Source organism: Molothrus aeneus, chromosome 3, assembly GCF_037042795.1.
Source record: "Molothrus aeneus isolate 106 chromosome 3, BPBGC_Maene_1.0, whole genome shotgun sequence".
Classification (NCBI taxonomy): Eukaryota; Metazoa; Chordata; class Aves; order Passeriformes; family Icteridae; genus Molothrus; species Molothrus aeneus.
The window spans coordinates 87,888,230-87,914,926 of NC_089648.1; the positions used below are offsets into that span (position 1 = coordinate 87,888,230).

General features: G+C 36.2%; 1 protein-coding gene across 2 annotated transcripts in view; it reads right to left on the reverse strand.

Annotated features, from left to right (window-relative positions):
* Positions 1-26,697, reverse strand: part of DST (dystonin) — a 291,949-nt gene that overhangs the window by 28,762 nt on the left and 236,490 nt on the right. For both annotated transcript variants that reach the window (XM_066547320.1, XM_066547319.1), the window contains 16 exons: positions 23,842-23,961; positions 23,550-23,657; positions 21,582-21,800; positions 18,400-18,603; positions 15,296-15,527; positions 14,722-14,948; positions 13,936-14,058; positions 13,111-13,212; positions 11,449-11,550; positions 10,373-10,546; positions 9,428-9,583; positions 7,009-7,206; positions 6,386-6,514; positions 3,379-3,549; positions 1,889-2,044; positions 1,463-1,669 (listed from right to left, as the gene is read on the reverse strand). In XM_066547320.1, coding sequence (XP_066403417.1) covers positions 1,463-1,669; positions 1,889-2,044; positions 3,379-3,549; positions 6,386-6,514; positions 7,009-7,206; positions 9,428-9,583; positions 10,373-10,546; positions 11,449-11,550; positions 13,111-13,212; positions 13,936-14,058; positions 14,722-14,948; positions 15,296-15,527; positions 18,400-18,603; positions 21,582-21,800; positions 23,550-23,657; positions 23,842-23,961 — 2,628 coding nt within the window. The remainder of the gene's footprint in view (positions 1-1,462; positions 1,670-1,888; positions 2,045-3,378; positions 3,550-6,385; positions 6,515-7,008; positions 7,207-9,427; positions 9,584-10,372; positions 10,547-11,448; positions 11,551-13,110; positions 13,213-13,935; positions 14,059-14,721; positions 14,949-15,295; positions 15,528-18,399; positions 18,604-21,581; positions 21,801-23,549; positions 23,658-23,841; positions 23,962-26,697) is intronic.

Here is a 26,697-nt window from a genome sequence, read left to right on the forward strand (position 1 = left end):
GTGCATGATGTGCACACGTCACATGTATCTGTCAGATGTGTTGGTCATTTAGATTTCTACAGGTTTATTAATGGATAGTAAATACAGAAAGAACAGGGCTTAGCTATTGCTTATATGGGACCAAGGCAGGAAATCACTGGGGACAACTTCTGTCTGGATGACTGCCCAAGATGTTGCCTGTAACACTCTTAAAAACTCTCATTATATCAAATGGTATCTTGATGAGCAAGGAACAGATTTTTGATCTTCCTTCCTGTTTCAAAGAAAAGAGCACTTCAGGGAAGGAAGCAGGGGAAAAGTAAAAATTCAAACAGCTTTCATAAAGTGTCATCCATTTGGGTTTTGATTTTTTTAAGCTGGTTATTTCTCTCTCTCTTGAAAATTCTTCTTGCCTGGGCTGCCTACACATGGAAGCGCAAGAAACTAGTTCAGAAACCTTTCAAGGCATCTAAGACACTGTTGTTCAGGGCTGTTGATCAGGCCTTGACACCAACAGCCTTCAGTATTCCTTCCACATTCCACACACACAGTTGTCATCTTAATAACACTGTATTAAGCTTTGTAAATGCATATTGAGATGAAACCCATCTCATTGCAGAACTGCTCTATGTGTGAGTGCACAATAGAAACTGCTGGAAAATAAGAAGCACAATTGGCTTATGGCTAATTCATTGCCCAGAGAACTTCTTGCTCTGTGAGCTGAATGAATGGTGGTAGTGGTGAATATTGGAACATGGTTTAGCTGTGAACATCACCAAATCTTGAATGATCATGTTCCCTTGAATAGAAAGGAGCTAGAACTTCCTGTTGGTATTTAAACAGCTGAGATTCTTCTCACACATTTTGCATCTTATAATTTATGTTCCTCGGTGAGGGAAACACGTATCTAAGGAAAAAAGCACGTATCCTCCCAAATAAAGAAAACTGTGAAAACAGCCCCCTCCCCCCAAAAAACAACCTCTCTGGGTTTATAAGGAAAAAAATGAAGATATCTTACCACACAGAAGATATTGGTATAGTAACTAACATAAGAAACTGAGTGATAAGGGTTGAGTATAATCAGGACACAACATAGACCCAAGAAGAAAATGCTAAGGAATACTCCCACAGATTAGTGAAAAGGGCTCATCACATTCTTTAAAATATACAGGGTTGATTACGAAACTTCTTTTTGAAGACAGATGGCACTAATACACATCTGGAATCCATACTGTAACTTTCTTTTTTCAGACTATCCTATACTGCAGACAGAAGTCACTGCTTGGGTTGAAAATGATGCTTTCACTTCCCAAATGAAGTGCTCTGGGATTGAATCACAGAAATCGTTCCACTAACTCAACACTGTCTGTTACACTAAACCCAGGCTTGCTTTGTAAGTGTTTTAAAGCATCATATTCTTCAAGAATCTGGATGCAATTACATCTAAGTTCAAAGAGCTCTATAACAGCTGTTGTCCCATTACCTGTTTGGCTCTTTTCCTTGCATCATCCAAAGCTCTTCCCCTTTCAACTAAGCGTTGGACTACTTTTTCCCATCGACTCTGTACACTGATCAGCAGATTCTTAATAAGGACAACGTCCTGTTTCTGGCTGAAATATTTCAAATGGGTTCCAGTTTTGTCCAGCTCTATGACCTGATCTCGATGAGAGTTCACTTCTGTGGCAAAAACCTTGGAAAAAAAGGGTAAAAATTACTGAATACTGTGTTGGGTAAACACTGAAAAAACCCAGTCTGATAAAGAATGATGTAGTGAGAAAGACTACAAAACACAATTTTAAAACAAATGAAATGTTTCTCTGAGTGCCAGCATTATAGGATTCATTTGGACATTGTTACAGTATCTCCACAGAGTGGGAGAAAAACATTACACATCTGTTTCTTTACATACCTTGTGTTCATCAATTTGAAATAAGACAGTGTCCAAGATAAGACTTGGCCGAGAAGCTGCAGTTAGAGTCTGCTCAGCCTGAGTAAGCCAGTTGATGAAATCTTGAAGTGAGTTGTGGAACTCCATTGCTAAATTGAGGGCTTCTTCCAGTTTGGTCTGCAAAGACAGGTCATACTTTATTAGCAGCTGATAGTGTGCGGGGGCTTCAGCCAAGGAAACCATTTTAGTTCAGTACTTCAGAGTAAACCATTTTACTTTAGCATTTTAAAGCACTTTTCCAATTCAAAGTCTCTGAGTTTTAAAATAACAGCTTATATTCAAGCATATTCAAGGAGATGGATACAGGAGTTAGAGCAAAATTACATATAACAGATGAATAGAAAATACAGCACCTAGTATCAAGATAAATTTTTCCACACTAAAGCATATTTCCTACTACTTAATCCAAATGGGACATTTGGATTTATCAAGTTCAATGCTAAACCAGTAAAATTTCAGAAATCTAAGGTGGTAGTGCACTTGGAAGAGCCTCAAGTAGGTCATCAAATTTATTCTCTTGCACTTAATGAAGAATAAGTTTTCCTAGAGCACTTCCTTTTAATTCAGTCCAATTGTCATTTTGGTTGCCCAAACAGAAACTAATTTGGGATGCAGAATTTTGTTGATCATGAGACGGCAGTCAGAGATTTTCAAACATTTACACTGCTGACCTCACTGAGCACTTCAACCTTACGCCTTACTAGAAGAAGTTGCTTGTACTGGGTATTAATTAGTTTGTCATTTTTACTTTGTTATTACTTTAAGATACATCAGTGTTATGACTTTAAAATACAGCTAAGTTGTGAGTTAAATATTTGTGCTTTATACTTATCAGTGCTGTACAGAGAGTTTCTCTGTTTGCAATCATGGGTTTGATTGAGTTAGAACAAGTGGACTGTATTTCGTGAAGGAATGAAAGCCACGTGAAATTAATAACAAGAAAACGTATGTTGCATATGAGTGAAATCATGCTATTGATCTGCTAGAACAGAAGGTAGTCACTTGAAGTAAATAGCAAAAGGCCAAACATTGGGGAATTTTAAAAAAAAAGGCTAAAATCTAGGAAAATTAACACAGCAATTCTGTACTGAGGAGGAGATAAACTTGAAGGATCATTCAGTCTCTTGTTCAGTCCATTACTGAATAAAAACTCATAACTGCAATAAAACCCATAAAACCCCTAATCCTACCAAATAAGCATTAACAGTATCAGTTAATGTATTTCTGTGAAACAGACTTGGGCCATTCTCACCATACTCCTCCCCAATTATGGGTAATTAACTTCTTGAATTATTTTCCCAGTACTTTCTAAGCACATTACTGAATTATGCCAGTCTCTACAACTGATTTTAAATGTAAAAAATCAGGCAAGTATGCATCCATAAAAGCACTGATCATTAACACACTTAAATGCATGATTTACACTTCTATTTCTATGTAAAAACACTTACTTTTCTTTCACTGAGTTTTGTTTGCACAGATTCCCATTTTTCTTTTAAGTTATTTATGTCCTGCTCAACATTTGTTTCAGCAGACTCTGGGCATCTTGCAAGCATCTGCTGGCCTTTCTGCATTAGACACTTGTATGTCTCTTCTTTGGCCTCAAAGGCAGCACAAAGTTCCTAAATAAAGAAAGGATCAGAAATAATAAGGTAGAAATTCAATACTCTTTATAAAAACCTGTATAATATTTATTCCTCCCCCAACATTTAGCAGGTATGATTAAGACTAATAAAGGAAACACATGTAATTCATAGAAAGCCAAATGAGAAAATGAGGGACACAGTTCCTCAGGAAATGTATTGTCTGTCAATGTCTTCTCTGAGATTCAAAGACTGGCAAAGTAAATACTGTGCACTTATTGAAGAAGAGTTGCTACAACTTGGTTGGCTTAAAGTCCATCTGTAGCCAAAACACAAAAAGTGCCAGCATTACACAGTGTGCTGGAAGTCCAGACCTATCCAATACCCTTCAAAAGTGGGTGGGACAGCTTGGGAGGGCTGATTTATTGTACATTGTGAGTATCTTCCTTCACTTGCCAGGCATGAGCACTGAAGACATTTCAGACATTAAAAGAAAGCTGTAATAATAATGGTAACAATGTGTTTTACCTGTAACCTATTCTAATAATTATGCTTTTTTAATCATGTTGGTAAGCTGGCAAAAGTCTGGGAGCTCCCATGCATCCCCCTGACTCAAACAGACACGTTCAGTATTGGTAACAGACAAATCAAAATGTACCAATGAAGCTGCTGCAGACTCACAAATGAGGAACATCTTCACAAGGAGATGAGGAATAAGTGGTTTACAAATAAGAAGAAAAGTACTTTTCCCTCTGATTCTCAGGAGAAGAGCCCAAACCAGACATTTTTGGGGGGTTAAAGAGATACTGTACACAGGGCTCTGTACCTGACCACATAGGAGGGAAAAGCAAGAAGCAGGCTCATTCATGAGATTAAGATTTTGACACAACAGAAAGCTTCTTTGTTTTCTCTCTGAGGACTATGGAAAGTGGTGTCCCCTAGTCTGCTTCCTCCTACTACTTCAGGAAGGAACTGGAAAGAATGATTGTTTTAGGAAAAGGAGAGGGATGGTCTGAGCAGCACTGGGATAGCTATAAAGGTGTCTTTTTAAGCCCCTTTCGTACTGGTATTCTGTAATAATCTCTTCATATCTTTTGTTTTCCTGGAGCTGCTTTAGCTGGAAATGCAGCCCAATTTCAACTCCATTTGTAAACCAATTAGGGCTGAGGTTCTTTTATTCATATCTTTTATTTATATCTTTTATTCATATCTGTGGAAACAGGCCTTATACTAAAGAACATGGTTCATAACATTACTTCCAAAGAGGAACAAATCAAAATGTAGTGTAAAACTTTCTCCTTCAGTTTCACATCAATAATTGACACAGCTGGCTCTAATTGCTTAGAGCCAAGTTTGAATTTGGAATGTAGCAGACAACATGACAAGTGGCCTCAACATTTCAGAAAAAAGAAAAAAAAAATAAAAGGAGAGAATTAACACATATCTGCACATGTGCATTAAGGTTTAACCAAAAAGAAATCAAGTTCTGTGCTTTAAGGGTTGATAGCAAGTCAGTGCCTGCAGATGGCTACCAGGACAGTAACATCCTGTTAAAATGTACATGTACAGTTGGGAGGGATTCTACATCTAGAGTGCATATTACTGGGGACAGACAGACTTGTTCTGACTATAACATAAAGGCCCTTTAACTAAGGGCCCTTTAATTAAGTGCCTTTGTAAGTGTGGAAAAATTGCATAGCAAAGAATGTACTAAAAGAAAATTCTGAAGCCTTCCATAAAAATTTTTGCATCTTGATATAAGTGCAGGATGAAAAAGGGAAAGATCACCACTGACTTTCAGAGAATCATGAGTCCACTCTCACAGGGGGAGAAAACCCTACCACCTATTTTTCTCCCTTTTTTGTTTTTCCTTTATGAAAAATAGAAAAGGATTATAGGGATTCAAAAGAACAGGAATATTTGTGTTTGGATCTAGTTTCCTGTCTTATATGATTTTAAAACTGTAAATTACTTTCCCTATCAGTTATAGATACTGGCAAATTTTTGAGGACAAAAAGGAAGGGGAAAAAAAAGTGCCCCATGTTGGTAACCAATGATCTTTAGCACCATTCAAAAAAAAAATCTGATTTTTAACATGACAATTCAGCATTCTAATTGGAAGTGTCAAGTCAAGCATATTCCAGTTCAAGTACAGCTCAGTAAGTATCACTGTTACCTTTGAGCCAGGAATTCAGAGGTTCAGATCACCAGGTTTGGGCTTATATCCTGGTCTAAAGCTCATCACGATTTTACACAAATGGAGCAGTAAGAGCCACCTTCCTTAGAGGCAAGAGATCAAGTTTAAGTGTCTTTTTAAAAACTCTATGGTTCTATGGAAGCAGAGAAATCCACAGAATGTTTCTTAAAAGAAAGGGAATAATTCAGTCATCCTGGTCAGCCTGCCATTTCTAATCAAAGCACTGCCTCTATGAGCCAGTAGTCCCTCTTATTTCTATGCTAAGGATGACTTTACTGTCAGCTTTGGTTAAATAAAGAATAAAGGATCAAGTCTCTTAAGGTTTAGTGAATGTGGGCCATTTTTAGGTTCATCTTCAAACTTTAGAAAAATCATAAACTTAGTTATGGGGTCAGAAGGGAAAAGAAGAATAGAAATCATGAAAAATCACCTTTTGTAAAGATGCAAAAGTTGTTTTATTTGTCTCAACACTAATAATGCTTCAGCTTTGGGCATGTCCCAACAGGCTACTAAACTACACTGTAAATAACAGTGTTGTTTTGAAAGCTATTAAATTTCTTTAAGACACTGTACAGACCTTGTGATATATAGAACACACTCTGTATTTATAAAAAACACTCTTAAAAGATAGTTAGTCCTGAAATGCAATTTGCAAAGCATTCTAATACTGATACTTACCATATGTGCATTAAGCTGCTCTCTTGCTGTTTCTGGTAAGCCTCCAACAGGTTTTGATGCCAACAGCTGACGTTCAGTGTCTGTCAGCCATTGCTGCAGATCCTCAACTTCACCATGGAAACCTTGAGCCTAAATTATACCACATCATTTTAGAGATAACTTAAATGCTCTCCATTACAATAACCAGCTCAGATGCATAAGCAGATTGGCAATTGGTATAATCAGAAATTTGTAATAATCAAAGTAAATTAAAGAAGAAGAAAGAAAAAAAGGAAAAAGCAAACTAACAAACTAGCTGAATTCAATCTAAAGGACAAAAACCATAGAAATCATAGAAGCAGTCAAAATAACTACTGTGAGACCAATGTTTTCCCTGAATAATACAACTATACAGAAATTTCAGCCTTTACAAATATGTAGACCAAAAGCTGAATTCTCATATCAGCACTGTAAGGGACAACGTCCAGCTGTGGAAGATACAGCTGGATTCAAAATTTCTCCAGATTCAGGAGCGTCTGCATAATGGTTTTGATTTCGGCCAACTTCTAATACATGTATCTGTGTATTTCATGTAAAAGACGCTTTTTCTGAGTTATCTCTATATTTGATCATTTCCTGTTCACCTGGATCAAGGCACTATCCAGCTGCTGTTTCCTTTGCTCTGTTTTTTCCAACAAGTTTTGCCAGCGCTGATTCAGGAGTTCCAACTTGCTCCGTAAATTACTTGCTTCTTCAACAGCACTTGATTCAATCAGGTCATTTCCTGCTTTTTTAACAGCTTCCACCGTAGACTGATGAGCGAAAACATCATTTTGTAGCACCTACAATTGTAACACAGCATGGTCATATCAGTAAGTTACTGAATGAAGGCACTCACAGTGACTGAGCCAGTTGTAGTCCAAGGACAAGACAATAGTTAAACATCAGCACAGATGTCAGAAATTAAAGCTCTTAGATCTCTTCAATCAAATGCACTAACAATTGTGACAGCAACCATTCTGACAAAATACTGAAGTTTATTTTTGTATCTTGGAAAAAAATAATAGATTCCTTCTGAAAGCATATATTTCTGAAATTATCAAAGGTTTCTAGTAGTGCTAGGGAATAATTATTTCTTCACTTTTTAAATTTATTATATACTTTCCTTTAACAGGATTTTTCTTTGAATGCTATGTGCCTGCTGTGCTATACAACAACGCAGCTGCCACAATGTCTTCTTGCGCATTTCACGGCTACAACTCCTTTCACATTATCACTCCTTTCAGGCTACCAGGACACTTGACCTGTGCTAAAAGCTGGGGGATGGTTGTACTACTAACACCAAAAGACCTCCTCCATCTGCTGGAAAACCTCTTATCACCAACCACAGTAAAAATCATAAAAGGCAAAAGGCACATTTGGGGGAAAATGCTGTTTTGAGAAGGATGGAGAGCAGGGCAAAAAAAGCTTTAACATAGAACAGAAAAAGAAATACATAAAATGGCTGGGAAGAGAATGGTAAACCCTATCTAAGAAATTCAAGTTTATGATTCCTATCTTCCATGGAGTCTGACTGAAACTCATCCCCATCAGAGTACTAGCATATGGAAAAAATGCAAAGCTAAATACAAAGAAACTTAAAAATAAACTATGTGGAGCACAATATGAAATAGCAAGTCACAAGCAGACCTTGAATACAAAACACACATTACATTTACTTTAATTCTTCTAAGCTAAGAATCAGATTATTTTATTTTCCTAACAGGGTAAAAAAAGGTATTCAAAGAAGCAGATGCATCTTATCCCTTCCTTCCTGCTGAGACCCACTAAGAACAAGGTCTATTCTTTCCAAAGTTATTCAAGAGGTGGATGTTTTTACAGGCTACCACAGGATGTACTACTGTGTGAACTTTCTAACCTATAAACTCTGTATTATGAAAAGGAAGTAGATTCATTCATGTGTTTGCTGAACTCCTTCAGCACAGACACAAATGATGCCTCGATGCTCTTCACTAGTGAAACACTTCCGTTCGATAAGAACATAAAAGGCTCATGGAGCAGAACCTGGCTTTGTAATTTTATTTACTTTGTTTTAAAAGGGTCTGTTTATAACAATAGTCACATAGGCTATGTAGATACTGTATTCTGTTCAAGTTCCAACTGACCATCCAAAAGTTTTCAGAAGCTGCATAGCTGCATTAACACAGACAATGAAAATACTTTAATTATCTGTGTACTGTCAATTTCAATCAATTCTCTCAAAATCCAAAAAGGACTCTGAGCGCTTTTTACATCATATGCAGGCCAAAACTTAAATGGCAGATTTAAAGGGAGAGGAATTATAAGGTTAGATTGAAATCTTCAAGCCTAGAAAGAACACATTGTTATGAAGAGCACAGAACTACATACTGAGGCAGGGAAAAATCTCTCAGTCCTAGGAGATGTTCTAAAAATAAAGGCATAGCAGAATCATTCTTCCATGGGCTTCAAAATAACAATGATCAGTAAAAATACTAAAACAAACAAACAAACAAAAAACCCTTAACCCTATGTTGCAAGTAACACAGAGATAAAGATGGGAGTTTGCACAGATTTTCGGAGAAGCATTTTCCATCTTAGCTGAACCCAACTGACACACAATTTTGCAGAATTCAGAACAAATCACTATTTTCTAAGAGGGAAGAAAGAACCAAAGATATGCAAGAGTCATGCAGCTTGTGAGGCCTGGCTTAAACAGCAGTAATCAAAGAGTTTACTGCTTCAGGGAGGTTCAGGTTTTGAATTCCCTAGGTCAAAGAGAGGTGATTAGAGGTGGAGTCTAGGGTAAGCTGTTTATTTTTGGCTAAAACCTATGCCACTTGCATAGCATATGCAAGAAAGGAAGGCACGTGGAGGAGTAAGAGGAAAGATATTACTTATTCTAAGCATTCATTCCAGCTATAGTCTGCATCTTGAAAGTATATGTAGAGAATTATTTATCAAATGTGAAGTTTTACTAGAAGACTCATCCCTAAGATAAATATCAAAAGAACATTTTGGTTAATATTGTTTATAATTACATACATGATGTTTGGCAAGTTCAATTTCAATAGCCTTGGGGTCTCCACCCACGGGTTTCTGTTCATTCAGCAAGTCTTCTGTATGTGTCAGCCATGCCAGTAACTCATCCAGGGCATGCTGGAACTGCCCCAAGGCCAACAAGGCACCTTCCAGCTTGTGCTACAGTAAAAATAAAGTTAACAAGAAAATCGTTTCACAATGCAATTGAATTGTCTTACATTACCATTAGTCACCATAACCCAGAGCAGAGTCCACACATAAGACAGAATAAAAGCCAGGGAGGAAAAGTTACCCAGTACAGGCAATGCTTTATAACTACAGCTGAGTTAGCAATTCCCTTGTAAAGCCTTGCATTCCAGGCTCAAATTCCTGGCATCAGGAGAAGCCATACCAGACCAGAGTTAAGATTGAAAGCTCTTTCATCAGATGTATTAGTAGCTTTTTATCACTTAAAACATAATTTCAATATAAATGCAATTTGGTGCATGATCTCTTTAAAATTTTTTCTTTGTCATGAAATTATTCAGTTTAGAAAAAACAACACACCTCAAAGGACCTTTTCACATCTCTCAGTTTGATAATTTAAGGAAATAACACCAAAATAGTTTAATATTAAGTTAATGGGATTTTATTCAACTGTTCAGTTCAGCAGCTACTATTACTTTTGCACATATAAACATGTTTTCAACAGCTACTTAAGACATCATTGAATAACCAAAATGCAATAATAATCATTCAGCATAGCATTACTGACAGAAAATTTAAAAAGAAGGTTTAAAAAAGTTTTAAAAACTAAACTAATTGTACAATTCAAATGCTATTATATATAAGTTTTTTAGCTTCCAAACTAAAAGGAATGTGTAAATTAATATAAGCATTATGCATAACAAAGAATTTTTCACAAAAAACAAAATCATCAATAAAGCCCCCACCTCCAAGCTTATTTACCTGTCTACTTATAATTTTGTCTTCTAGGCTGTCCCACAATAGTCTGAGCTCTGAGAGAGGGTCTTGAACAGTGTGCTTGTCACTCTCTTGTGTTGCTTTCTTTAGCAATAGTTCTGCCTGATGGTTCAGTCTTTCCATTTCTATCTGCTGCTGATAAGCTTCTGTCTTAAATTGCTATGGTAAATAGAAAAAGAAAAGAAGTAAATGAAACACAAATAATGATTATAGAATCACAGAATGATTCTGTGTTCTAGCTCTTGTGGTTGTGATAGTGATAATGTTATAAATTTCTAATGGAATTATTCTTGAAAGGAAGTGAAAGCAAATTTTCTTTAGTAGAACACTTTCTTTAACACACAATTGGTGCAACAGTCTGAAGGCATCTTGTGTACATATGTTCTGAACTATGTAAGGTCACAATTCATTTGAAGTTACATCATAAAATACATAAAACAACCTGCCCACAGCCAACAAAATCTACAAGTGAGCAACAAGACCAAGAACCTTCTCTGATCTTCACATATGTCTGCTTTTTAAACATGGCATAGCAGCATCCCAACATCAGGAGTACATTTGGTCACAAGTACAGATCCCTGCAGACAGATTTCCAAGTTAGATTGGAATTTTGATTTTCACCTTACTCACATATTGGGAATGTCATGATCTGTGTGAGCATTTACATAAAGGCTCTAATGGCAGAAGCAAAGCTTTGGAGGCCTTTTCTCAGAGCCTCAAAGAAATTGTTCATGTTAGAAACAAGAAAACATAAAGTTCATAGCAGAAGAATCCTGCACATAATAACTCCATAGTTTTTGAAAGAGAATGAATGATACTACAACTATTTTTGGGCTATCAGAAAAAATAAAATGTAGCCTAGACAAAATTTGGAATACTTTTTCAAGTTAAGTGCATTTTAAAATGAAAAGTTTGATATTAAATATTTTTAAATTTTCATGCAAATTCTTCTTTACTAAAAATTGAAAATTAAAATTGTATTTGACTCTCAAAAAATACTGCACAACACCGAAAAATACAGACAAATGGAAATATAAAGGAAATTAATGGCTAGTTCATACCTTAAGTTCCTCTGTTTGCTGCTTCACTGTCTCCAGATCAGTTCCAACTGGGGACATAGATGCTAACTTGCCACCAGCAATGTCTACCCAGTCAAATAACGCCTGAAAATCACAGTGTGATATTTAAGTGTGAGCAGAGAAATGCTGTTAGTTTTGAAAGTTGTATTGAGTAAAATATCAGAACTTTTCTTTTTTCCAGAGAAAGTATTGCTGTTCTCTTTCAAATAAAATAACTTTCCCAGCAAAACCTAGGTTTCTTTGTAATACAATAGAACAAATACCCCTGTAACAGCTACAGGAGTGCACATTCTGCAATACTGGACTTCTATTAGCAGCAAGATTCTGCCAGAATTATTCATGCTGAGTAGCAATCTACTTCTTGTATTTACCTTTCAGGGGATTCATAAAAATTGCAGATTTTACACAAGACAAACTCTGTTCTACAGTTGTTTGGAGTGAAAATGGAAAGATAACACACCTTAAATGAGGATTACAAACTTTTGAAGCAAGCTATTTGTGTAAGGAACATGGAACTACCTATTCGGTACATACTAAGCAGTGAAGGATCATAACTGAGCTACAATGAATCTCTAGAGGATAATGCAGAGTGACTTTAAAAAAACAAAAAATAAAAAATAAATTATGTCTCCCCAGTTCTGATGCTAGGATGTGCCTTGTACAGCTACAGGAAATAGAACCAAATGGTGCTGATTCTGTCTAATCAATCTCTGCACAGTAGGAACATAGGAGAACACAGACAAAAATCCATAGTGATGGTGCACTGCAAAACAGGCGTGTTGCATTATTATTCAGGAGTGGTCTGCTGCTTGATCTGCACCAAATACAGCAGTAACTGCCCTCAGTGTCATGTGAAATTTGAGTTTTAAAGATTTAATGAACCATGGAAGACAGTAATTCCACCAAGAAAAAACAAACAAACAACTATAAAAAACCCAACAGCACATACAGAGAAAAGATCATAGTTTCAAAGGATAGGTTGTGTTGGAAGAGACCTTTAAAGGTCATCTAAAGCATAACCCCTCTTTTTCTTTAAACTTCATCAGCTCTGGTAAGCACAGTGTACAAGATATCTTTAAACTGCTGGAACATTTGCCTATAGATTTAAAAAGGGGATAATCTTCTAAAGTATTGTGATAGGATAAATTATACTAGGAATATAAATTATACTAAGAATAATGGTTTAGCAACATTATGTTAATAATTGTACTTATAAGGTGGAATAAAATTCAAGTGCTTCAATTGTCTTCGACTCAAAGAAAACAGCAGCAAGTGTGCATATAGACCTGTACTCTGCTCCTTTCAGACCAAATGTGTCACAACTTTAACCTGCCTTGACTATCACAAGAAACTGTGAGCAGAACTACTATGAATGTGTGGTGCCAAAAAACCTCTGCTCTTATCAACAAACAAGGGGACATTAATTTTGAATAAAACAACACAATATATGCACTCTTTAATGCAGAAAAATCCCAACAAACCAACCCCAACCAATCTTGAGAAAAAACCCTGCCTACTCAAGAAAATAGTCACTACAACCAGAGTGCAGTACTTGGCACCTGCCTAATCACATGACACTTTTTACTGCAATCACATTAAATCCCATTGACCCAAGGCTGGGTTAGGTATGTCACATCATCTTACCTGTAGTCCATCTTGGTATTGAACAGCTGCCTGCATAGCTTCCCCAAGCTTATCCACACGTTCTTTCCATGTTTTGTTTAGTGCATCCCAGGCAGAATTCAGCTGCAAATAAGCACAATTTAGTCCCATAGACAAAAGAATTTTACTGCTATATAATGTGCATTTACTAACACTTCACTGATCAATAATACAAATAAACTAAGCATGACTAGTTCACATTTATTCTGTATTAACACTCTTGTCCTCCCTATCACTGCAGAACTAGTTTCTTTCAGAATTCAGTAGAGGTTCTGAATTATAAAAGCTGTAAACTTCAATACTGATTGAATATTTTTTATTAACAGAGATCCAAAAGTTAGTAGAGGAAATACTACTAAATCATTTGGAGTTGCATCACCATAATAAAAATACCTTACAAGAATCATAAAGTGCTGAAGACTGGAGAAATAAAAAGTACTTTACAGACATCCAAACAGGATAGTCTCAGTTAAGATGTCTCACTTGGCATGAAGAATACATATCCAAAATTTATTCCAGCATTACTTTTTACAAGAAATAGTCACCTACAATACTAATCAGCAACTATTTTTTTAAAAATCTGTCTTTTACAAAAGTTCTAAACCATAAATCAATTAAATAAAACAGTGTGTACATTCTAATCTAAGATTTATTCACTCAAAAGGCAAATACCACAAAGGCTTCAGTGGTGTCTCACTTTTGCCACAAAATTTTTATTCTCAAAATGTGTTGGGGTCATAGGGAATATACAAATTTCAGCTGAGCAAGCTATCACATAGCAGACCTAAGCATCTGCTTTTCCCATACCTCATCTATACTCTTGTTGACAATGGGTTTGTCAGGCTCTCCACAAGCAGCTCTCAGCTCAGAGCCAAGGCTCACAACTGCTTCTAGTTCTTCTTGTAGTCCATCAATTTCTTCTTTAGCAGCCTACAAAGAGAAAAAAAAGCCAACACTGCTAATACTAAATTTAATAACCTATGTACAACTTGCTTTCAAGACAGAACACTGTGGGATTCCACCTTTGTTTTCCTTCCAGTCACTTGGACTTAGAAAATAAGCATCCCTTTGCAGTGCAGGGATGAAATCAGCTGACATCAGTCTAAATTGTAACAATGGTTTATGATATCATTTTGCTTGAGATAGAAAAAGTAAACAGGAAGTTTTAAATTAGATTTCTTTAATCAGAGTGTCTTCTTTGTCAGAGGTTATCATTCAACCTTCAAACATTTAACTATCAGTATAAATAATTACAGGCTTAGAGGATAATACATAGAGCATAATACATTTGTCCACCTTTCATTTGGATGTTACGTACGACTCAAGGAATCTCAAGTATGTACAACTTTTCAAAGTCTCAGTGAGATGGTTGTTATGTACATATTTACAAACAAATAAGGAAATGTAATGACAAGCACATGTTGCATGCTCATTGCAATTAAGCACTGATATGTGTTATTAACTGTAGACTCTTGAGATACCATTACTGAAAATTTCTACACAATTATCCCTCTTAGTCTTTACAAAATAATACCTTCTCCTCTGCATACCATAAATAAAGTACTTCAAATCAAGAAAATAATTTCTACTGACCTCTGCAGCTTCTTGCTGTTGCTTGACTACAGATGGGTCAACTCCAGGTCCCTCCAGCTCTCGAATGAAGTCCTGAGTATCTTTAATAGTAGCTACAAGAGCCATATGATCACACCAAAACTTTTCAGCTAGTTCCATTACATCCAACAGTTTGGCCTCTCTTTCCTCAGTCAGGGTCTGGATGTCTTCCCAAATTAGGACCATTTGGTCTAGTTTATCTTGAACAGCTAAACAACAAAGGAACTAGATTACTACCTTGGCAAACAATTCTTGGTCATAAATCTCTCTACAGTTCTACAGCAGAAACATATGTGTACATTTTAAAATTTAGACTCTAAAACATTTCTTTGCAGGACTCCTTATAATGTTAAGTGGAAACAAACACAATGGCCTTTAGAAATAAAATAAAGGTCATATCCACAATGAATTATTTTAAATGATGTTTTGTTTTTATAAATCTTAAGCAGCTTCTCCTGGAGAACATTCCCCAGATTAGAGGTCATCAGAAATGAAGAATTTTATATGCTGCAGCTTACTGCATTTCCACTACATGAAAGTTTTCTCAGTCTATTACCTTTAGCAGACATATCCTTATCAGCACCTTCTGAGCGAGCGATCATCTCCTCCCCTCGCTGTTTAAGTGTCTCATACACTGGCTGAAGTTTTTCCAGATCCACTGACACATTCTTATTTTCACTGATCTGCTCTTTTATCTTCTCAACCTCTGCTGAGATCGAAGGTGGCTGCCTCAGACGTTCAACTATGCGCTTCAGACTCTCTAGAGTTGGATCTATCTTGTCATGGAACTAGGAGGAAGCCACAGGACAGAAGGAAATGGCAGACAAATTAGAATATAAACAAAAAACAAAAAAACCCAAAAAACTAAAAAATGGCATCTGAAATTATCTTGGAAAAAAGTACTTTACATCTCTATCCAACATATGCATGTGCAAATTGCAATACCTCCCTCTAGGCTCTTTTAATTCTAAATTACTAAAATAACCTTGCAAAATGATAGGTTCTCTCAAATTCAAGAACTTTTCTATTAAGTTTGGGTTCACTCCTGAGACACTCCCTCTGAGAGTACTATACCCATGGCAGAATCTGCTTACATTTAGTCCTGTGAAACTCATGTAGTTTGTAGCTTTAGAGAGCCATGGGTTTCTGACTTCATCATTTTAGGAAGATTTGTACTTTACTATTAAAAACATACATTTTCCTGTTAGGACCAACATACTGATATACTACCTCTGATTAGGGCTTTATATGTAAGGCATGTATCTGTTAAAAGACATCTGTTAATGGCCAGGAGGTGCTTGCTAGGGCAGTAAAGGTATGGTACTTTCTGCAACTAAAAGCACACAACAATGTACATAGTGTGTTCTTCCATGTTTGACTGAGCCCAGGTAGGTGCTCAGAAACTCAATTACAGCTGTGTTAAAGTGGTTCAGCCTTTGGGATAGGTCCAAAGCTGGCCTTTATTATATGCTTTTGGATGCTTAGAGATTCCTCAATATCTCGCACCACCACGCCCCTTTCAAATTAAAGAAATCAATAAATTGTGGCTGCATTTAATAACTCTCCAGGATCTACAAAAAGCATTCCTGACAACACTTGGAAAAGATGCAAGAAAGAACACAGCCAAACAAGATTACCTTATGTGAACAAATAGCTACATCCCTTCTATTCAATAGAATATACACAGGCAATATAATTACTTTTTTCCCACCATACAACCCACTTCAAATCTGACTCTGTGACTAACACTAAAGGCCTCAGTGTTTTTGTTAGAAGTATCACAGAAGCCAACAAAATGTGTTATGAAATAGTAGCCTTCCCACATTCAAGACTTCCAAGAAACTGATTGTGGTAACAAAACCTAACAAAAGTGATAAAAACTGAAATTAAATTGGCAATATTTGCATCTAATTTTAGGACACAGATCACATTTTTAAGTTGTCAGTGCATTCAGTGGGTCTCCTTGTACCAACTTCAACAAATAAGACAAAGTGTTTTAGAACTTAAAAGGAAGAAAATGCAAGTCATTACAATGTCTCATTCTAGCTTCATACATTATGTCCTTCCTTTGATACACAGTGCAATTTAATATAATTTCACACCTGAAGAGTTAAATAATTACTCTTCAAGGACTGTCTAGACAAACATTGACATAAACATCATAGTGCAGAGATCTGACAATCCATATTCACATATCTTCATAAAAAAAGATTTTCTATAATTACATTCTGTGGGCATTACAATGTTTTGCTTTGCCATCTGTGTATACATTTAAGTATATAAAATGAACCATAAAGTATTGCATAAATAATTCAGTAATTTCTCAACATCTGATTATGTTCTAGGTGTTAGCAAAGAATGCATTTTACTTCTTCCTTTCTGTACTTAGCCAGTACAACATGTTGATGTCTATCACATACAAAACAGGGACTATAACACTAAATAAATATCTTGATTTTCAAACTGGCAGCTCCACATAAGAGGAGGACTAAACATTTATGACAAAGAAAAAAAGAGGATTTAAATAATCAGGCGTATTTCAGAGGTGCCAATAAGGAAGGTGTTTAGAATGACTGAAAGTTTAGAAAGTTTAGTAAAAAAAAAATATATATATATATATAAAATAAAATATGTCTATAACCACTTCAAAAGCTGGATGATATCTGATGTCATTTAGTTTTGCCTCACATTCTTAAACTCAGCTGCAGGGATAAGGAATATGACATTAATTATAATGACCTGACAAAATTACTTAGAATGGAGAATTGTTAAAGAGGAAAAAGGGGAATTTCCTATAAAAACAGCAGTATAGAACAAAGTACTTTTATTCAGGTTTTTGTATGGGTTTATGTACAAAGTTTTACTGAGTTTCTTTTCTAAATCTGGGGTAGAGGAAAAAATTTCAGTGTGAATTTAATGACAATTAACCCATATTTAACAATACTTAAGAGTTGCTAGAACACAACATTTGACACTACTCTACTGAAGTTCATTTCATAGGCTGATGAAGCTAGAATATGCAGCTTTTGGGGACTTGACCTGAGTTTTATGCTGATGGCATTTTGCGAAGTCTAAATTTCCTGGCAATACTTTTCTGTAGCAGTTTCAGTGCATTATGTTATGTTTTTTGGAGTCTGCAGCAAAGAGCCAATGCCATTACCACTGCTAAACTACCCACTAGTTCCATTGCCTACTGTTAACCACAGCTGCTAATTTCTAGAAATAACTATACCCAAGTTACTTAACTACACCCAAGTTAGTTAGTTAGCTGATGCTTCATTTGTAAATAAATGTTACTTTTGATCAGTTGATCAAAAGTAACATTTGTTTAGAAATGAGGCATCAGCTAGCAACAGGCCAGTAAGTGAAAACAAAAGTGAAAATCAAAGGCCACATTTTTAGACCACTAGTTTTACTTAAAAATTAAGCAGTTTAACATTTTTCAATGGCTGAAAGTTATAATACTGACCAATATATAAAATTATAATCCCTCGAGATAGAGAAAAATCAATACCATTAGTAGTGGTATGAACATTCACAGACCATTAGGTTGAAAAATCCAGATGAAACCATAGCTTAGTCTTGATAAAACCATGTAAGATGACAATGTGTATTTTTCCATTGAATGAACCCAATTATACTTTAAACCTTAATTGATACCTGGGTACACTGAGAAATGGCTTCATCCAGTGCCAGTGCTCGCTTTTTGACATCTTCCTTAATTTTACTGTACAGGGTGTCAGCTGCCACATATTTCTCTTGGATAGAAAAGCCTTCTCCTGGGCTCAGCTCCAGCAACTGAGGCCCAGTTTTGTTCATCTTATCTATATGAGGCTTGTGCTCAGCAATCAGCTCACGCAGTTGCTATAACAAATGAAACAACTTATCAGTTTCTTACCCTTGCACCACCACATTACAACTGTCCACACTTCCAACACATCCAGCTGGCAAGAAATTCCAAACAAATACCTTTCATCTTAATGTAAAGCAGAAATAAAGTTAATGACTGCTTTGCCAGTGACCATTCCTATTCCAACATAGAACTATGCAGGCATAAAACATCAGAACTAGAGACACACACTGGAAACACTCTGGCAGGACATATGATTACAGGCAAAATATAAGATGCTAATTATGCATATGATGCTAACAACAGACATTGCCCATCATATTTAGAACCTATAATGACAGAAAGGGCAACGATATTCCAGACATGGGCGTCACGCCACCACATATATACTTTTCATGGTGATATTGGTCACATGCTGCAAAGCCTTTAATTGAAGAGCATCACAGAAAGAGGCACCAGCATTGCAAGAAAATTAATTCAAATTATCCTTGATTTAAGAACAGGAAACCAGCACAAGGGAGCGTCAAAGAAATCAGTGAAAAGGGCAAAAGGACAAGCAAAGTGATCAGTAGAGACCTATCAACCTTCTTTATCCATCGCCCTTCCGGCCACAAGACCCCTCTGTCTTTATAACAGCAGTATTATTTAACTTACACAATGTTCAACAATTAATTAGTAAGTGCATTATATTTGATCTCAGCTGTCTACTCCTTCTCATCATCCACCCCAGAAGCAAAAATTGTCCTGAAGACTTTGCAGGGGCTTGTGGAAGTGAAATGTCACAAGGTGTCTTCCAATATGCGTAAGGATTTCAGATTTTTCTTGCTTGCACCCATAGAATTGACAAAAGGGAAAGGGTTTTGTTTGTGTGAGTAGCCCCAGCCTTCCCTCATTTTATTTACTTTCTCATCTCATCCCTCTCTTTTCAGAAAAGTCCCAGTCTTGTGAGAGGCACTGTCCCTCTCAGTGCTGTGAACTCCACGCATTTCTATCCAATAGCTCAGTGCAGGAACATGAGAGGTACATGCACTGCTCCTCCCAGCTGAGAGTCTGTTTAAATTAATGAAGACCCAGAAAAGAGCCTATATCAGTCTCAGTGTAAATAAGTTCTCCTCTCTTTACTACAGTCCTTCCCTTAAAAAGGAATCCAGATGCTGGCTTTCTTCCTTGCTCCTCCCCAGAAGAGGGGACATTGAGGAGACTGGGAAGACAGTGACACAACTCTTCAGTCTCCCAATGACAAAACAGAAATGAAAATAACCCCCCTGACTCTAACTACTTACTTTGAATGTGGCTTGATTTGTACACCTTGCCACAAGAAAAATAACGTTGATTAGTTTAGAGGAAGTAAAGGAGATTATAAGAACAGTTTGAAAATTTTTAGAAAATAATTTTGTGTGGTTTATTTTTGAGCACAAAGAGATGATTTGACACAAGGCCAAAAGAGTGCACATTTCTGGGTCTAAACCTTATGCTAAAATACTCTGCCAACAGCTCATTTCAAACCAAACTAACTGCATGTTACTCACATAGAATCAACTCTGTGAATTCCACAAGTTGGAACAAAGATAGTCAGCAGTAAATAGATCAGAACAGAAACATTAAGTTCTCATTCACATTTGAGAGCTACCTTTTTTTCTTCTTCTTCTTCTTTTTAATAGAACAACAAATTATTTGGTCTTCTCCATGATCTACTATTGGGTAAACAATTCTAGCAAACAATCATTTCAGAGCAGATTACATGTTAAAAGTGCCTGATATCAATCTTCAATTTAACAAACAAATCTCAGCTAATAGCACAGCCCGGGGAAAATGCAAAAATAGAAGCTCATCTGAAAGGCTTCTTATAGAAGCAGCATGATTAAAGTACATGAGGAACAATCCTGCAAGTAAAGCAAGCATGATATGGTTCACAGTGACTAATCAAGGTAGTTTGTAAAGCTTATGTTATGTAGCTAGTCTTAACAGAACATGTTTGTTATTTCTGGACATAATAGGAAGACAAATGAGTGAACCTGGTGTTTACCAGTACATAAGAGTGGCACATTTCATTAGCTGGTCTCAAAGTAAACAAGACTTTGAAGCCAGGGTTCATGCTATCTAACTTGAGTCACTTAATGGAGGCAGCTGAAACAAAAAAAACACTAGTTACTCCATGCTTAGCAGGGAGAAACAGGTATCTCCAGTGGCCATGCAGGTTTTGCATCTGCTAAAACATGCAGGTCTTAACCTCAGTGGGTTGCATCTGATTCCATGTGATACTAGCAGTCACCTATGAAACACCTCAATTTTTATCCAAACTGATTATATATCTATGTAAGAGAACCCATACAGTGGCCAGTCTACAAGACTGTCACCTCTAGTTTGTGATGCTATGGTAAACAATTGTTTAATTATTGCACAACAAACATTCTTCACATGATAGATTACTGGGGGATTGATAGCCAAGCAATCAGTTCTTGGCCCTCTAATTGTTCATCTTTCTTACTCAGCTAAGTTAAGTTTCAATGTTACCAACAAAACAAAAGCTATTTTTTTTATGCATACATAAGATCAGCATATGTCCATATCTGTGTACAGACTGTACCCCCCTTTTGTTTCTTGCTCCAACATCCCACATCTGTTCTTTCTGTTTCTGTTTTCGTTTGTTCCAGTACTGACATTAATGAGTACTTTTAAATATACATACTTCTTATATAATAACTTTTATGTCTCCAGTTCTCCCAGGACAATGGCAATTATTACCCTTTAGCCCTCTTTTATGCTTACACATCACTTGCTGCCTTCCCCAGACACTCTTGCTTACATGCATAGTTTGGTAAACAGCAGAGACATGACTGAAAATGTATATATACTCTGTATTATTGTTTTAATTATTTTTTTTCAACAGAAGATTGATATAGTTTTAAGAATTTTGCAGAGTACTCCAGTTATAAGCAAAATACTTCCTGATATTTAACACTTTCTTTTTCAAAACTAGCCAAACACTTACCCTGTGTTCTTCTTGTTGTTGTTTTAATGTTTCATATTCAAGGGCTGGTGCAGGAAGCTGAGAGATGATCATTTCTGTTTCAGTTAACCATGGCCAAAGCTCTTCATAAGTTTCCCAGAACTGGTTAACTAGGGACTGAGCCCGTTCCAGCTGGAGGTTTCTCTCTGAGTTCATTTGACAGACTTGATCATATTTCTGTAAGAGGCTTTCAATTTTTTTCTGCAAAATAATATTAATTTTTTAAAAGTATTTTTTCCATGTGTCTCTTACCTTCATTTCCAAACATTCTCTGATAATTTTAACACCAATTCACAGTGAATAAAATTTCAATTTTGATGTTTCTACAGTATCACTGTTTAAGGTGGACAGAATCAACAATGAGGGAGACCAGAATTTGACAGAGTACTTGCAAAATAATTAGAAAATATTTAACAATACTGATATTTACAAATAACACTTTATTCATAGAGTTCTAGTCAAGCTGCAAATGATTTGACCACAGATCTTAGCCCAGCTTCTTTACGACAGACACTTATCTTCAGTGACACTTGGCAGAAGCTAAGTTTTCCACAGCATTTCTGATTCAAAGCAAGAGGAAAAATACACCAAATCTGTTGGGATGTTTAGTTTGGTTTGGTGTTTTTTTTGGTGGAGTTTTCTTTTCCACTCTGGCAAGCTAGCAGGATATTGTTGCAGCTGTCATTTACAAATTTGCAACAGAAACCACAAAACACTATTTTCCAGGTTAGCCTACATTACTTAATGAGAATGTATTACCATTAATAACATAGATAATAGTGATAGAACTATAAGACTTATACATTACTAATTTAATGTATTTGGGCACGTAATAATAAATGAAAGTATCAACTAGCTATACTAGCTATATTTTTCCTCTGGAAAACTGCCCATGTTATCATGTTTATGAAATATTACATGTGACAATGCACAGAAATCCTAGCCTTGGAAAAACTACATATAAGCAAGACATTGAATATGAAGAAGCTTTTTTTTTTCCCCTTTGGCAGAACAAGCTATCCTTTCATTTGTTATGTCTTGCATGTAAATTAAGCATAGAGATGCTATCCAGAGGACAGAACATAACCTTAACACACAGATATACAGTACTTTTGACAAATAAAAATATTTAGCAGAGACTCACACAAAACTGCTCTGCCTTATGACTACGGTTTCATAGGCAGAACACCTCTTCTATTTTAAATTCACTTAAGAGCAAATCAAATTTATTCAGAGATCCTGTAGCAGAACACAATTACTGAAGCATTGTTTTTCATGGATTGGAAGGACTGAATTTACACAAAATACCCAGCCTCACCGTAATTTAGCAAAAAATTCCCAACCCCACAACTAATCCTTCCCAAATGCCAACATGAAAAATCCATCCCTACATGTTTGCAGCCCTGACGTTGGGCTCTCTGTGTCTGTGTGTAATAAAAAAAGTCATAAGAATGCATTTCATGGGCTGTGACAGGATGGAATAATCTTGGCAAGCAAGGCCTACATGGAAATCAGCAGAAATGAAAGTAAAGACTCACACTGAGGTGCAGAGCCAGTGAATTTGGCACAGAAATGTTCACACCCAGAGCATCACTGACCCAAAAGAACTTGCAAGATAAACTGCCAGATTTTACACATCAACCCAGATGACTAACACGTCTTTACTCCATTATCTATAGGCTAAAATACTGTTTACTATGGATGAAGATGACAAATGGGGCTCCAAATTAGTGTCAGGCAAAGAAGCAAGTACACAGCGTTTGTTCTCTTGACATCCTGAAGGAAGGAGAGCAACGCACAACAGCATTTCCTCTAGCATTACAATCCTCAGACAGGAAGTGACTGTAATTAATGCTTTTTCATTAGTATTTTAAAAGACACTATAGGAACCCTTCTACTTGTACATTTTCTGCATATCTACCACTGTAGCTGCAAGTTAAGGAACTTTACCTTCATCATCTGTTTCTCTTCTTCAGTGCATGTTTTCATGATCTTATCCCCAGATTTAACAAGTTCATCTATAGTATCTTTGTGCCTTAAAATCTCCATGGTAAAAGCCTTGAAACACAATAAAAGTTAGTTAGAATAATATTTTTTTAAAATAAAGTATTTGGAGCAAAAGCTGGTTTTGAAATGCATTAATTATGATTGGATTGAAAATTAAATCACGCCAGTACATTTTCTAGATGGAGAGTGTGCCGGCCAATAATTAACATGACAGTTGGAAATGCATGTCTTTTACCTTTTGAACTTGCAGCTGAGCAGTGGTCTGGTCTTGCTCAAGCCTAATATCACCCAGAGACATCAGTTTCTTTTCTGTTTCTGCAATCCAGGCAAATTCAGCATCAGCTGCTTGATCAAACTAAATGAGGGAGACAAGAATCAGTTCAGCAGTTCTACAAACATGAAATTAGAATAACAGTTTCAAAAAATTTAAAGAAGATTAAACAGCATATTTTTGAATTTTTAGAAAGATAGTTTCTCAATTTCCATTTGAGAGTTTTATATAAATGAGATACAATGCCCAGCATGGTTCTTAGGGATTGTAATACAAGCAGCTTAATTCATAAGCATGACAAAGCAACAGAAGCAAATACTTCTTTCCAAAGCCTACAGCTCTCTAACAGTCATAAGAAAATAAAAAAGGATGATAATCTCAGAGTTTTAACTAGACTGCTTGTTTTCATTTTGTTCTACTTTTACATGTCTTTTTCATCTCTGTGTTTATTATTACTGCTAGTGTAGGAATTAGCCTGAAACACAGTTGTTTGATGTTACCCTATTAATCTGAAGAGCTGCTTTGGTATTAAATGATCAAGGCAAAACAATCACAGTTCAGATAAGTTAGTGGAAAAACCTCACTGAATTTAGAGAAGACAGGATTTCATCCAAATCTAGGCCTCAGATTAAATGCAAAAGTTTTTTTGAGCATTTGGATACAGCAAGTCCTTTTCCTTCTGACTTTTAGATTAACTTCTGACTACAATAGTCAACATTTAAATGTTTCAGAAATTTCCTAAAAGCACTAATATAATGAGAGGAGTTTCTTACTAATTTGCAAAGAAAAGCATGAAATGAAGAATTTGGGGATCTAAGTCTTCTGAAATGTGAGAGCAAATTTTAAAAAACCAAATCATACATTCTCTCTTCAGAACAAGTTTATAGGCATGCATTTTAGCATGCACATGTTGCAGTACTCAACCAGGGCAGCTTTGAGCCCAAGCCATAGAGAAATATTACATGGGATGTACCAGATGCCCATTGTAGAAACTAATAAGAATTTATTTAGTGAATTCGTTAAAACTCTGCCCCCTCTCCAAAATGACCTGAACCTTAATATAGCCCTGACTTATTGTGAAAGTCTGTTTAGGTCAGAACCTGCTACTTGTGTTGTTGATGCCCACACTTCCCTCAGAAATCTTCTGAACACTCTCAGTCCCACTTGTCTTTAAAATATGCTGATCTGTGCCTTTATGGCTGTAGTCCATAACAGCCCTGCTCCTTAATATAACTGGAATTCACTTTAGTCACCAACACAGACTTGTCTTAGTGGTTAATCATGAGTCCCACAAAATGAAAGAAACAGTTCTGAGATTTCATTCTTTACGAGTCAATCTTTTTGGTCTTTATAATTCATTTGTTATGTGAAAGAGCAGAACATTCTTTTTCACTATATGTCATGTCTCATTTAAAGTAACAGAAAGTAAGACTTGTCCTAAATATTGTGACATCCTACTAGAAAGGTATGTTCTGAAATAATCAGTACTGTAAACATTAGCATGAAGCACATGCACCAGTGCTAGTTAAATCCTGGCTTTAGAAACTACAGTTCACAATCAAAGTTTTCAGAAGTCTATTTATTTATGTCTGAAAGGGAGAAGATGATTTCAAATGTGTTAGATGTACAAACTAACTGCAGTGTGACTTCCTGATACCAAATATTCATGGGTATGTAAGTAATATTGAGGAAATATTTAATAGAAATAACAAAACCAAGCCAAGGCACTGAAACTTCCAAGTTAAATTGCATTGAGGAAGGGAAGGACTCGAAACTTAATTTGCTGAAGGTATAGGATTTTCAATTTGTGATGCTTAAAAACAACATTAAGGAATAAAAAGCATAAAATTGGTACTCTCTGCATCCAAAATTTGAAATGTTTTCTTCCCATTATACATGGCAGTTACTTATGAGCCCTCAGCTACACTTGGAGTCACTATAAAATCATCTACTTAATCCCCATCCAGTTTAACCAAGCATAGCGCATTGTGGTACATTTTCTTCTGATCAGGAATGATTGAATTCTGAATATGATGATGCTGTGATTTTCTCCATGAATGCTTTCTAAAGCACTCTCTATGGCTGCTTTAGAGTGAAGAACAGGCAGAATATGACCTTGTGTTTTTACATAGGACTCCTTCACTAGAGGACCCCACCAAGGCCTTCACTCTTGATAAACAAAGACTAAACCATGCAGCTGAATTTATCTCTATTATCAGTCTGGGACCATTTTGCCCAAGCAGTTAAAAACCCTGGGCTTTGCATTATTCTTCCAGCTTCCATTCATAACATGAAGCTATTCTGCCTAATCATCTGTGTTTCTTGCAGCATTCCTCACCTTGGTCCAGGAACATCTGACACGAAACCCACACTTACTCCTACCAAAGCCTTGTATTCTCAGCAGCTTTGTCCTCCAGCCAAAACTTAATAGTATAGGCACTTCACAAATTGCCACAGGGCAAACTGAAAGAGCACGAGCTTCTCCAAAACTGTTTATTTTGCATAGCTAAATGGGAAGTATCTTACCCTTTACATTAAGCCACCCAAAACTTATCACAGGATATGGTGTATAGGAGTTTATTGTGATGATGTGCTGAAGTGGAGGTTAGGGGTATGCAGGATGAGAGTGCAATGTGCCCTTCCATTAGCTAGTGGAATAGCAGCTCTGGAATTTTCATGTCTAGATCTGAAACTGTTCAACTTATGCTAGAGGATGCAATGTACTCGTGGAATTCAGAAAATCTGAAGGAGAGCCAATATATAATCTCCTATCTCACCTTATCACTCACTAAAAAAATAAAATAGAAATCACCCTTCATT